Source organism: Cuculus canorus, chromosome 1, assembly GCF_017976375.1.
Source record: "Cuculus canorus isolate bCucCan1 chromosome 1, bCucCan1.pri, whole genome shotgun sequence".
NCBI lineage: Eukaryota > Metazoa > Chordata > Aves > Cuculiformes > Cuculidae > Cuculus > Cuculus canorus.
In genome coordinates this window covers 83,579,220-83,593,459 of record NC_071401.1, presented here as the reverse complement: position 1 = coordinate 83,593,459, position 14,240 = coordinate 83,579,220, and the positions used below count along the sequence as shown (strand labels likewise).

The 14,240-nt window shown below is 41.6% G+C and overlaps 1 protein-coding gene across 1 annotated transcript in view; it reads left to right on the top strand.

Annotated features, from left to right (window-relative positions):
• Positions 1-538: 538 nt before the first annotated feature.
• The window catches only part of PCYT1B (phosphate cytidylyltransferase 1B, choline), a 49,425-nt gene continuing 35,723 nt past the window's right edge, over positions 539-14,240 (top strand). Inside the window, exon 1 of the mRNA XM_054051461.1 lies at positions 539-696. Coding sequence (XP_053907436.1) covers positions 631-696 — 66 coding nt within the window. The 5' untranslated portion in view covers positions 539-630. The remainder of the gene's footprint in view (positions 697-14,240) is intronic.

Sequence of the window (14,240 nt, the reverse complement as noted above, 5' to 3'; positions counted from 1 at the left end):
ATGCTGCTTTCACATGCATTGGAATCTTGAACTGACTGGATTTTAATGTTTGTGGTTAAAATAAAACAATACCCTTTGTGAGCTGTCATACAAACAGAAGCATGTTTGTCATTCAGGTGATGCCATGATTTGGGCCGGTACACAGTGATACAGTCAATTTACCAAACTGAAGTTGTTGCCATAGCTCCACTGTGGGACAGTGCGGATCAAACAAAAGCCTTTTTCATGAATGCTAGTTCAATCCTGACCTTCATCTGTGGCCATAACAAGAATGCATCTGTTTCCAGCAGCACAGCATGACAAGCATATTTAAATGCTGCGAGGTGGGGGAGGGGGGGGGGAAGAATGAGGGGGGAGGGCAGGGGATGCAGTTTGCTTTGGAAAAGAAAAATAACCCAGCAAGATCTGGGACTTCTCTTCTAAATTGCTTTATCACAGTAGATTACTTTGAGCTGATCTTTAACCACCCTTGGGACAGTCATACGAGAACAACTTGGCGTGACCTTTGCTCAATTGTCTCTGAAGTACAAGAAGTGGGAATTCTGCTGTGCAGTTCAGAGCCACCCAAGGTTCTCTCAAGGAAAGTGTAACAGCTATAGAGAAAAGTGCAAGAGGAACACAGTAACGAAGATGGTAGGCAGCCAAAAACGCAGTAAAGAAGAGGAAGCTCAGGAAGCTCCCAGATATCAACGAAAGGTGACAAAGATGTATTTTCTATGTTGTTTTATTAGAGCTGTAATTTGAATACATAAGTTATGAATAGAAAAATACCGTAAACTCATTGCAAGTAAGATAAAGCAAACAGTCGTGTATATTAACATATGACAGTTCAAATGGAGTATAGTATCAAACCTGAGTTAAAAGGACAGAATAATTACAGTATTGAGGATTATTCTTGTCTTCCTTTCTATGTATAGGGCATGCTTCATCTGTCTCTAAGACAGTAAGACAGAAAATTAAAGCTCTTTGATTCAGACATTACAGATTAGGTTTATGGTTAGTAATTTCTTTGATGGTGGAAAAAAAAATCTGTTGAAACTAAGAAGAGTGACATAAAAAACCAGAATGTGAGTAAACCATGAATTACAGCATGGTAGCATATTTACCTGTATTATGTCTAACTCAAAATGCTTAATTATTTTTATATGGTATGTATGTGCATGCTAGTGCTCAGGATATAAATGTATATGCTGTATGTGTGTTTCCTACAAGCATGGAGTATTTCATTTTCTTGCTTTTAACAGAATCATGGAATTGTTTAAGTTGGAAAAGATCATCAAGTCCAACTCTTAACCTAGTACTGCCAAGTCCATCACTAAGCCATGTCCCTGAGTGCCCCATCTATATGTCTTTTAAATATCTTTGGGGATAGTGATTCCACCACTTCCCTGGGCAGCCAGTTCCCATTCTTGACAACCCTTTCACTGAAGAAATGTTTCCTAATATCCAATCTAAGCCTCCTCTGGCACAACTTGAGGCTGTTTCATCTTGTCCTATCGCTTGTTACCTGGGAAAAGAGAGCAACACACATCCACCTCACTACAACCTCCTTTCAGGTAGTTGTAGCGAGTGATAAGGTCTCCCCTCAGCCTCCTTTACTCCAGGCTGAACAATACCAGTTCCCTCAGCTGCTCCTCATAAGATTTGTTCTCCAGACCCTTCACCAGCTTCCTTGCACCTCAATGTCCTTGTACTGAGGGGCCCAAAACTGAACACAGTATTCAACGCATGGCCTCACCAGTGCTGAGTACAGGGACGCGATTTCTTCCCCTCTCCTACTGGCCATGCCGTTCCTGATACAAGTCAGGATGCTATTAGCTGCCTTGCCCACACTGCTGGCTCATGATCAGCCAGTTGTTGACCAGCACCCTCGGGTCCTTTTCTGTTGGGCAGCTTTCTAGCCATTCGTCCCAGAGCCTGTAGTGTTGCATGAGGTTGTTGTGACCCAAGCACAGGACGCAGCACTTAGCCTTATTAAAACTCATACAGCTGATTTCAGCCCTTCAATCCAGCCTGTCCAGGTTTTCTGCGGAGCCTTCCTGCCCTCAAATAGATTGACACTTCCACCTGGTTTGGTGTCACCTGCAAACTTACTGAGAGAGCACTCAATCCCCTCATCATTGATAAAGATATTAAACAGAACTGGCCCCAATACTGAGCTCTGGGAAAAAAACACTTGTGGCTGGCTGCCATCTGGATTTCACTCCATTCACCACAACTCTCTGGCCTCAGCCATCCAGACAGTTTTTTACCCAGTGAAGAGTACAACCCTCCGAGCCATGAACAACCAGTTTCTCCAGGAGAATGCTGTGGGAAACAGTGTCAAAGAGTTTACTGAATTCTAGGTAGACAACATCCACAGCCTTTCCCTCATCCACTAAGTAGGTCACTTTGTCATAGAAGGAGATTAGGTTAGTCGAGCAGGACTAGCCTTTCATGAATCCATGCTGACTGGGCCTGATCACCTGGTTGTCATGTACAAGCTGTGTGATAATCCTTACCCTGTCCTGAATTAATTCATGTTATCAGTCAATTGACTTAAGTGTTTTTTACATCTAATATGATCCAGCTCTGACCACTTCAACAGCTACTTCCTAAACTATATACTGGTTATGTGACATTTCAGTATGAACTACTTAACTGTGTGGGGGACTAAACTCCTAAAGGAGTACAGATTATGCAAATTAAAAATGAAAAACCTCAAGTTATTGATTACTAGGAGACCTTTGCTTTCAAAACTCTTCACAGGTAGTTAACTGATAGAAATATGAAGAAGTAGGTGCTTCTCCATTTGTTCATCGCTAAAGATGACAATGCAAAATTTATGTTCAAAGGGCAGGTTCTTGCTTACCAGGCTTGTAAATGCCTTTTTTTCACTGCAGAGCTCTTATTGATTCCCTCCCTGAGTTAACTGCTAACATCAGGATGAAGAGAATAAAGTCAGTATTATGATGTTAAGGCCCTGAAATGTAAACATGAAGTAGAAACCAGAATAACATGTTAATTTCCATTCTGACAGAAAAAAAAAGATCTATGGAATGAACATCCAGAGACACTGGGTTTCAATACATTAAATTCTGATTGCAGTTAAATTACAGCAAATCCTAGTAATTCAACCAGAATTAATGGAATTACACTAACCAGAACAGAGAGCAGGATCTCATCACCCGCTTGCTTAATATAATATTCCTATTCAAGCCTAGAAGAAAAGTACAAAATATTATACTGTAAATTAAAGAGAGAAGACAAGCTAGAGGAAACTCACAGAGAATGAGCCCTCATATAATTATAATATCTGAGAATTAAGTCTGATGCCAATAGTATTCAAAAGCATACAGTAATTGCCACAGCATAAAAGTCTGTTTTAACTACTTTCAGCGCTTCTCTTTATAGTCTTAGTCTTATAAAAGTGAACAATTAATGTATAAGCAGAACATTATTGCAGGGAGGCTGTTCCATATCAAGACCTGGCTGAAGATCAAATGTGCCTCCATTGATGAATACTCTCAGCATTCACCATTTCACATTTCTCGGGCAGAAAGGAGGAAAGCGTCATGATATATTGCGAAGTCTAGTTGTAATCCTGACGCCTCTCTGTTGCTGCATTGATGCTGGTAAAGGCTGTGCTCACAGCGTGGGGTCGTAGCAATGTCCTACTGCTCCCAGTGGGCAGGGCACCCAGCATGCAGAGGCTGGCAGGACAGACGAGGACCCATACCCCAGCCCCTGTTGACTGCCTGGGGATAGAAGCTAGTGTCAGCCCTGAAATCCAGAGCAGACAAGTCCATAGTGATAAGGCAGGTCCAAGATCAAACCAGAAGCATGATTCGGGATCAGGTCCGGTGATGACTGGATCAGACAGAGCCCAGCAATCACTAGACAAGTCCATGGTGATGAGGCAGGTACAAGGTCAAGCCACAAAGTCAGACTGTGGACGGATAATAGGATCAGGCCCAATGATGCTAACCAGGGTTATACAAGTCTGACAACATGGCTTTTGTGTTTAACTACTCCTCTGGCCGATTCTTTACAGTCTACATCTTACCTTCCCTCATTCTGTTTTTACAAAGCAAAATTTCTTTAGGAAGACTTTGCCCCTTCCCCCATTTACTGAATTAGTCTATCAAAAAAGTAGTAAATGTAGCCTTCTATTAAGTGAGGTTTGGGTTGTTTTGTTTGTTGAGTGTTTGAGTTTTTTTTTAATTAAAAAAGATGTTTTCTTCTTGGTTTTCCTAAGACTTTTTCCCTGCTTCACTCTAGGAAGCATGACCCAAGTTTTCTTTTATGGCATGCTATTCATGCCCCACTCAAAGTAGAATGGTTAGCTTCCTTATGTCTTATACCCTGGGAAGAGTTGGTGCTTCTTTCTTTAAAAAGCTTATGTCCGTAGTGTACAAGTGCCTCAGAAGTAGTGTAACTGTTACCATCATAAAGGAGGGGTTAAGATTATCTTTTCTGACGGGCAGCTGAGAGCAGAAAGTTTTTACAAACAGTGGATGACCAATTTGGGTTCTCTGTACCTGATTTACCAAATAGTCAGCATTCTATGGTGCTTTTCAGGTGTCTCCCTCTGTGTCCCTGTTCCACTGGCATCTGATACTACTATCCAACACTAGCCAGTCACAAGTTTTTCCTTTGTGTCAAGTCCAACTAAGATGCTGTTGACTCTTCCTTGTGCAAACTAGGAGGAAAGTAACTATGATCCTGAGAGAAAGAGGCCTCCCAATCAGTTTTGGTGTCTTGATCTGCCTTAATTTAGGCAAAACAGAAGATGCTGTTACAGGAAATAGCCAAGGGGGAATCACGCTGCCAGCAGGTCAGGACCCTCACCAGTCAGGACCCAGTCCCACCATACCTGAGCAAACTCAGCAGGAGAGCACAGGAGAGGGTGTCCCAGTCTAACCAACAGTCCAGATCACAAGGCAATATTGTGGCAATGAGGCAGGCCAAAGGTAAAGCCATTCAGTCATTCTACAGGCCAGGGTTAGGATCAGTCTAGGAATCACCAGGTGGGCCTACAGAAGTGAGGCAGGGCTGCAGTCAAGCCAGGAAATCAGTCTACAACTATGTGTCCAGACCAGGGGAAAGGATTTTCAGGGCAAAGGCGTGGAGGTGTGAAGCTTAAATAAAGCCCCTGAGCCCATGGGCAGAGTGTGTGGGTTGGAAGTTCCAGGTGAGGCTTGTCAGGGTCATCAGGGTCTTTTAGTGCCCTCAGGACCCTGACTTATATGAAGTGACTTATATCCAAGACCACCTTTGCCCATTCTTCATGAAAGCAGAAAACATCACACCACTGTCATGAGTGCCAGACTTCCAAACAAATATCAAATCTCTCCTTCCAGTCATGACAGGTCTTAATTATTTCAAAAGAAAAGCCCCCCAAAATATCTGCAGGTTATTCTCAATCTCTTTTCCAGAAACGGTTACGTGCATTGTACTGGTGAAAGCTGTCCATAACTGCCCAGTGGACAGAAGACGCCCAGCTGGTAGCAGGTTAGATCAAAAGTTTCAAAGCTGGCAAAGTTCTAAGCAACTGGAACAAGATCTTAGGGTCAAACAATCTTAATAACTAGTAAAATCTATGCTAGTTAGTAGATAATCTTTTTACAGAGCCTAAGTACATATTTTAAGTAAAGTGTGTATTTCTACCCAGATTACAAAACCTTCCAATTATTAAGTTTTGGTACCTAAATATTAAACATGAACCCTCAACAATTATTTGAATGCAGTTTACAGTAAGATTTTTTTGTTTTACTTCGCAGATTTGCATTTGAGATAGTATGGGAAAAAAACTGTGAAGGCAATTGAATGACAAATTGATAAATGGGAAGATAAACGTTGACAGGAACAGTGGAGAGAAATAAAAGTGTTGGAGACTTATAATACTGGGAAAAATAAGAGTTGCGGAATACTGAAAATCAATGCAAGAAGTCTGAAATTGAGCTGGGGGAAAAGGAAGGCACCAGACAGATTAAGGGTTGGTGCAATACAAAAATGTGCAAGAAAAGCAGTTTTAACTTTGTGTGGATTTGAGGGGATTGGACTGTGTATCTAGAAAGGCAGAGGAGGGGAAAAGAGAAAGGAGAGATAACCAGGTAGTTTAAATGTAAATAAGAAAGAGTTTTTTCTTAAATTATATCTTAGCTGTAACAATAGAAAGCAAAACAGATAGAATGTGAATCATTTAGGCAAAGTTCACAGTGGGATATACACATCTGTAATACTCAGCTTTACATTACTTGTTAGCAGTAAAGTTGCAGCTGTAGTACTGTGTTTGCACCACTCTGCAAGAAACCTATAGAGAACCCAAAATAACACGGGGAGGATAACGAGAAGGTCTGTAATATATGACCTATGAAAAACTGGGAACAATTGAGGCAATCTGGAAAAGTCATGACAGACAGGACAAAAATACCAACCTCCCTGCTGAATGTCAGCTCTCTAGTCCAAATCCTCAAACTACTGTTTCAAAACCTTAACCACAAACGTTATACTGAAAACAAAAGAAATTAAATCTCTTCTCCATGTCTAGTAGAAAAACAAGCAAGGGCAATAGATTGCAGTGATGGAGGTTCCAGGTAGACATTAAGAAAAACTTTCTAATAACTAAAAAAGAACAGAGCTGCGTCAAAAGAAGTGTGGCTAGCAGGTCAAGGGAGGTGATTGTGCCCCTGTACTCCACTCTGGTGAGACCTCACGTGGAGTAGTGCATCCAGCTCTGGAGTCCTCAGCATAGGAAGAACATGGACTTGTAGGAGCAAGTCCAGAGAAGGGCCATCAAAATTATCAGGGGGATGGAACACCTCTCCTATGAGGAAAGGCTGAGAGAGTTGGGGTTGTTAAGCCTGAAGAAGAGATGGGGAGACCTTATTGTGGCATTTCAGTATTTAAAGAGGGCCTAGGAGAAAGATGGGGACAAACCTTTTAGCAGTTCCTGTTGCAATAGGACAAGGGGTAAAGGTTTTGAACTAAAAGAGGGCCGATTCCCTTGATAAAAGGAAGATTTTTTTTTATGTTGAGGGTGGTGAAACACTGGAAGAGGTTGCCCAGGGAGGTCGTAGGAAACATTCAAGCCCCATTCCTGGAAACATTCAAGGTCAGGTTGGAGAGGGCTCTGAGCAACCTGATCCAGTTGAAGATGGCCCTGCTCTCTACAGCATTTTTGGACTAGGTGACCTAGTGAGGTCCCTTCCAAGTCAAACTATTCTATCATTCTATGATAAAGGTGGATCAAGTAGATAGTTGGGGTTCTGGGAAGGGAACAGCTAACAGAGGTTAGCTTCCCAACCTCCATGCATCCAGCAGGAAAGTCTCACTGCTGGAAATCCCTTATCCTGCACTGATAACCCAGTAACTCAAAGCTTGATTGTTAAAAATTAGCAAGGGCAACAGAGTACTTTAATAATGGGACGGACAGACTGAATATTGCCAAACTAAGTGACCATCTCTCTGACTGTGGAAAATAGAATGAAGACAGATAGCCGCTTGGTCAAAAAACAACCATAAGTTCTCACCGTTTTCTTCAAAATTGTTAAGAAAATTAGTTCATGAAAGACTGAGAACACAAAGAACCTACCCCAAAGTGGGTAGCCCCACTTACTCAAATCAGTGCTATACAGCATGTAAGAATGGCATCATCAAAAGCCACTTTTCAAGAATTTATAGATTTCAGATGATTTATCTATAAACTGCACTGGAATGGACATGACATTTTAAATTAAACTCTTTTACAAAGACTGACTAAGTTGATTCTATACAAGCATCCCCAGAATATATCATTTATTAAAAATCACATCTCCACTGTGGAATTATGGTAAGAATCAGGTATGAGATTATTTTGTACCAAATCCTATGTTTTCACTTTTCATCATTTGCAGGCTGTCATTGCATGTAAAAAACCCTTATGGGTTAAATCCATATACAATTCTGTAAAACTTTTTCATAAATAGAAAATATTTTGGCCTTATTCAATGAAAAGGTAGTAGTTTATAAGCAGTGTTCATTCCACTGGAACTATGAACTAGAAATTAAAGTGAATTAAAGCTGCAGTACTGACATTACATGGAGGCATCAAAGTAATAGTGCTGGAGGCAGTGAAAACCGATAAGGTGTATTTAAATTCATGTATTTAATTTTCTCCCTTTCCCCCCACCTATGCAGGTGGAGCGAATTTCTACTACTGTGGGGTTTTAATCTCAGTCTAAAGATATGTGATTTAGCTAACTGGTCATCTCAACAATAAGGTGTCTTTTTCTGCTATTTTTGACTACTAATTCCAGCATGTCCAATATTACTTTGACATAGATAGATAGATAGATAGATAGATAGATACATACATACATACATACATACATACATACATACATACATAGAAACAGAGTGTTTTAACTAATCTGCTCCAGACATAAACTGTCCCTCTATCTTATGAAGTCTTGCAGTTTACAGATATTAAAACTTTCAGGATCCAAAATTTATGCAGTGAAGTAAAATTCAGGTCATCTGTTAAATATTCAAGGATTTATTCTATGTTGTTTCCTGCAGATGTTTGGCTCTGAAGTCAAACAGTATTTAACTGTACCAGTCCCTGGTTTTCCACGGTTTCCTGCTGACTTTTGAACAGAGAATACGAGAGGGTCTGCTTCTCTTCATGGTGATTTGGTTATAAGTGAGAAGACTCTTGCAGCCTCTCTCGTGGGAAGACATTTCTAAGTACAACTTCTGCTGTGCTGACTGGTGCTTGAGATCCATTGTGTTGCTTCAGATGCTTGACAATATTCTCCAGGCGCTGCAATACATTCCAGTCCCTGCTTTCACAAAGGCCATCAGAATAATGGAGTATCTTTTCTTTAATAACACAAATGTTCCTTAGCCTGGAGACTTTGTTGAATGTTTACAAACTTCTCCGTAGCAGTAACATCTCTTGACAACTGTGGGCATCTAAGCCAAAACACCTTATCAGCAAGTGGCTCGCACCTAAGTTATTATATCGTGTTGCAGATAGCGGGCTATATGATTGCTTTACCATTAGAAGGAGCAGAAAGCACTCCTTGTTAACTAGTTGTGAAATGAATACTATTTCCCTGCTCAAGCAGTTTGAGGTCTTTAATGGGTTTATACACCATTTTCAAGTACAGGTTGCTCCTTCTAGGATTTTGCCTTAAGATAAGAATGCAATTAGTGTATACTAAACAGCATAGATATGAACCTGGCTATAATAAGTTTGATGAAGTAAGCTTCTTGCTTATCTTAATCCATTAAATACAGAGACAAAAGAGCCCTCTGAGGGAAGCGGACACGTTAATGTGTGTTCAGATTTAAGCCATGCTAACCTACCAGTGCTAGTCTGCTAGAATCAGTTTAACATGCGTAATATGCTAAAAGCCTGATAGAGGATTTATAGGTGCTGGTGTCTACAAGGAACTGAAGTTTGTCTAGTTACAGTTCTGGGCACTGATCAATGCTTCACTAAAAGATTTTAAAAATATGAATGGCTAAATGGAAAAAGGTGGGAGGGAAAGCAAGGAGTTGTTTAAAAATGAGAGCTTGAAGATACAGGAGAATCTACACAGAATATTTTTAATGTGTGACTGACCATGAAGCTCAGAGAGAGAATAGTTTTAGTTTGAGAAAGGAGAGGATTTATACATAGCACCTAAACTTATTGTATTTTATATTTTTCATACTTTGAGAATTAATTGTCCCATTTTACAAACTGAAATTCCATATAGGAAAAGCCCCACCATATATGAGAGATACTGGCTAAGATTTTTCCCTGTTTGCTGTCTATTCAATTCAAACCTTGGAATTAGTGTTAAGAGGATTGAGATCATAGTTTCCTGGCTTGTTGGCATGTAGCATTAATATATGCACCTTGGGACAGGATTTTTATGCATCAAATGTCTATTCAAGACCAAGCAGCTGTTGCCAAGAGCTCAGTCATTGCAGGCAGTGGCTATACATCCCTGTTACTTTTGAAGGAATGGGACGAGAATGCCCAGGAGACTCTACTCAGCCTGGTGGAGGATATTTTGTTACATAAAATAAATTAGATGCATGAACCTTCCCATCCATCACTCTTGCTCCACTGTTCTTATAAATGTTGTCTGACTTGTAAGGATTTACAGAAGACCATCTGCTTGGCTTCTCCAGTCAAACCTATTTTTATTTATTTATTTTAGAGGATAAAGAAGGCATATCCTAGCTGATTGAAGGCCCATTTTGCCCCCACAGCTGAAAGAAGATGCACTTTATAGGATATCTTATTCAAGATATCTAGTATGCCAACTAAGACCAACAGAGCCAAGATGACCTGAGACAAATTCCATTAGGATAGACATGCCACACTCCACAACCTTGCCTCTGCTCTTATTTCAACTCTCTTTTGTGTGCTCTGCTAAGAAGGTACACAACATTTCTTAATCATGCCGAAGGGAAAAATATATAAAGGTGGGAATGAAATAAGCAGCAAAAAACGTATTCCACTTCCATTTTGAAATTCTGGCACAACTGAGATACAGATCATAACCCCACTGCAAAGAAGAGATTTTTCTTTAATGCTACATGTATATGAAAAAATTTATCTGTATAAAAGTTGAATAAAAATGCAGCCAGAGTCAATAGCAAACTCTCAGCATGAAAGAGAAGGTGAAATTCACCTTCCGTACTCAAAATAAATAAAAGAAAAGGGGATTTAGATTTACAGTTTATTGACAATCATCCAGCTGCACAAAAGTCCACTTCCCTTTAATTTCTATTCCCATGCACCCGCCTAGTCCAGAATGGCTGGACACTGACCGACATATGTCCATACCCAGCGATACTCCTTCAGCACACTGGCACTAGTCTCTTAACAACTGATGTATGTGGTTTGGTTTATAAAAGGGCTAACTCTGGCTGCTCTAGTCCTAACATTGCTCAGCCAAGCTGTCCAAATATTCCAAATATTCTTCTAACAGTGCAACACTTCTGCAAATATTTTTCCTGAGAAAATGAGCTACCAATTTCAGGCAGAGTGCTGCATTAATCATGGTTTAATCATTTCTCTTGAGTATGCTTTCCATTACATGTGAGCAATCCTCACAGAATAACTCATAAAGGAACTTGTTACGAGAAAAAGATTCCACTCTGTGGTTTAGTTAATTTAGCTGCCTGCTTTCCTTGCTCAGTTACCTCTTTTGCCATGTATTTTCTCTTTTTCTTGACTGCTGTCTCATTCTTTCTTTTCATATTCTCTTTTCTTCCTACTTTCTTCCTAATCTCCTTTTCTTCACTTACCTACCTCTTTCCCTTTCATATAGTTCATATCTTATTTTTTTTATTTCACTTGGCTTCCTCTGAAGATGTGCAAAAGATAAGACAGTTGAAATTAACTTGGGAATGACCCCAAGGCATAGTTCTCTTCTAACTCCTCGTGGCTTCGGATGGCTTTAAATGTTCATGTCTCTTGCTGAAGTATGATTAAAAAAAAAAATGTTCACAGTGCTCACTGAACTGGAATCCACTAGAACAAATCTATCAAGGTTAACGATAGCCGATGGAGTCTCTCCATTCTAAAAAATGTTGGCTCTTTATCATCTTGATCATCTGCTCATGCTATTTAAGAGTAGGTAGGCCACTCACTTCAGCAGTGAGGAAGCCACAGCTGTGTGCGGTGAAGCAACTGCATAGCACAACTGAAGATGTAGTCATGACTCCAGGGTATGCATCAGCCAGGTTCCTTGCTAAGGGACCTCTGTCACAAATTGAGCTGTGATAGAAACATTTCACTGCATTTAGACGGAGCTGCTACCATTACGACTATGTCTTGTTATCCGTCTTCTGTCAGAATTTTACCAAAACTGTTATAATTCCTTTCACTAAAAAGCAACTTTATTTAGAATCAGAATAGGTTGGGTTGGAAGGGACCTTAAAGATCACCTAGTTGCAACCCCCTGCCATGGGCAGGGACACCTCCCACTAGATCAAGCTGCACATTGCCTAGAAGCTCAACCCAAGCTGAAGTGAGTAGGTATAGAATCAAAGAATCACAGAATGGTTTAGGCTGGAAGGGACCATGAAGGTTCCTTTTATGACCATGGAGGTCCATATTACGTTCATTTATAGATAACAGAGTGCAAAGACAGGACCACTAAAATCACAGTTAAATAGAATATGCTTAATTGTTCAAACACACTATTATAGTTTAACCTATTACACTTACATTAAAACTTATAAACTTACCAGCTTGCCAGATGGTGCCGGCTTGCTGAGCAGGAGAAGGAGATGGAGCATGGAGTTCGGACAGGGTCGATAGGAACTGCAGTCTCAGGGCATCCCTTGATTGAAAGACATGCATGTATTCCCTGTCAACCTGATCTGGCCAGCCCAGCCCCTTTTATCTTCCTCTCAGGGATTGCAAAAAGGGTTAGCAGCATCCCCTGCCCCTTGTGTGGCCAGAGCATGAGCAGGCTGAGTGCCAACTTGTTATTTGTCCCACGCTAACAGGGATTTCAACACCATGCCCTGTTCTCATGACATCTTTTCCAGCTACTCATGCTCCCTGTGCTCTGCTTCAAGGTCGTCTAAATACTAGGCAGTTCCAACTGCTTTTCTACCTTTTTTGTCTGATTCCCTGCCTGTTACCTGCCCAGTTAAGTGCAGTCGCATACTTTCTTACCACAAGCTGACTAAGAATTGCTGCTTAAGAAAATTCACTCCTTTAAGATTCGAGTGTACTTTAACAATATATACACATATAATTTTTCTATATATATGCACCATGTCCATCAACGGACCATTATTTATTCTCTCCGATACACTGCTATGGTCCAACCCCCTGCAGTGAGCGGGGTGTCCTGCAGGGGGCGGTGCGGCGCGGCGTGCGGCCGCTAGCGGCGGGAGCTGTCCATTCAGCACCGCGCCCGAGAGAGGGTTCGAACGAGTCAAACCGCAGCGTGCGAGAAGTCACCGGGGTCGCCCGCCCGGCGCGGGGGCAGGCACGGGGCAGGGCCATTTCGCCTTGTCCTGTCCAGTCTGAACCTCCCCTGGTGCAGCTTGAGGCCATTCCCTCTCGCCCTATCGCCTGTCACTTGGCAGAAGAGACCAACACTTACCTTGTTACAACCTCCTTTCAGGTCATAGAATGATAGACTCACTTGGTTGGAACTTGGGGGTGCTGGTTGATGAGAAGCTCGACATGAGCCAGCAATGCGTGCTCACAGCGCAGGCGGCCAACCGTATCCCGGGCTGCATCAGTGTCTGAGATGGGGGGGAAGCATATCTTATGCAAGAGTATCTTAATCTTAGAGCTGCTAAAGGGTAGATTTGAGAACCCACCAAAGCATCCAGCAAAGCCTCAATCTAACATATATTTGCAACAGTGATCCTTCTGGGTGGAGGACTTATGAGCAGGATTTTTTCGGAGGTGTAGAAGACTGAAAAAAACATAGTGAAAGCAATGTTTATGCCCTGTAATCTGTGATTTCTCTGTAAGACTTCAAAACCCTCATGAAAATGACACAATTTAGTCCTTCTTAACGGAGTTTCCTAACTCCAAGGAATAAGGTAGGAAGTCCTCCTGTGAGCCAGCCCAATCATGAGGAATCGCAGTTATGTGGGTTATCTATCGCCAGGCCTTCGGTTAAGACTTGAAATAGAAAATGAAGGAAAGTAAGCCTCCATTTCTGTTACGTGTTTACCACTCGCTGGAGGATAAGGTGCAGTTCTGAACATGGAAACTGAATAATTTGAGCCATCTTTTCAAACGGCGTTCTTGTTCTGCTTAATGTGGCTTCTGATTTCTTCAGCATCATTTATCCTCCATATAATCCCCAATTTCAGTATAGGATGGAGGATGATGTGATTGAGAGAGGCTCTGCAGAGAAGGACTTGGGGCAGCCGGCAATGTGTGTCGCAGCCCAGAAGGCCAACTGTATCCTGGGCTGCATCAAAAGAAGCGTGGCCAGCAGGGCGATGATGGTGATTCTGCCCCTCTATTCCTCTCTTGTGAGACCTCATCTGGAGTATTGTGTCCAGTTCTGGAATCCTCAACATAGGAGGGGTATGGAAGTGTTGGAACAGGTCTAGAGGAGGACTACCAAGATGATGAGAGGGCTGGAGCACCTTCCCAATGAGAGAGTTGGGGTTGTTCAGCCTGGAGAAGGCTCCGAGGAGATCTTATAGCGACCTTCCCGTACCTGAAAGGGCTAAAAGAAATCTGGAAAGGGACTATTTACAAAGGCTTGTAGTGATAGGACGAGGGG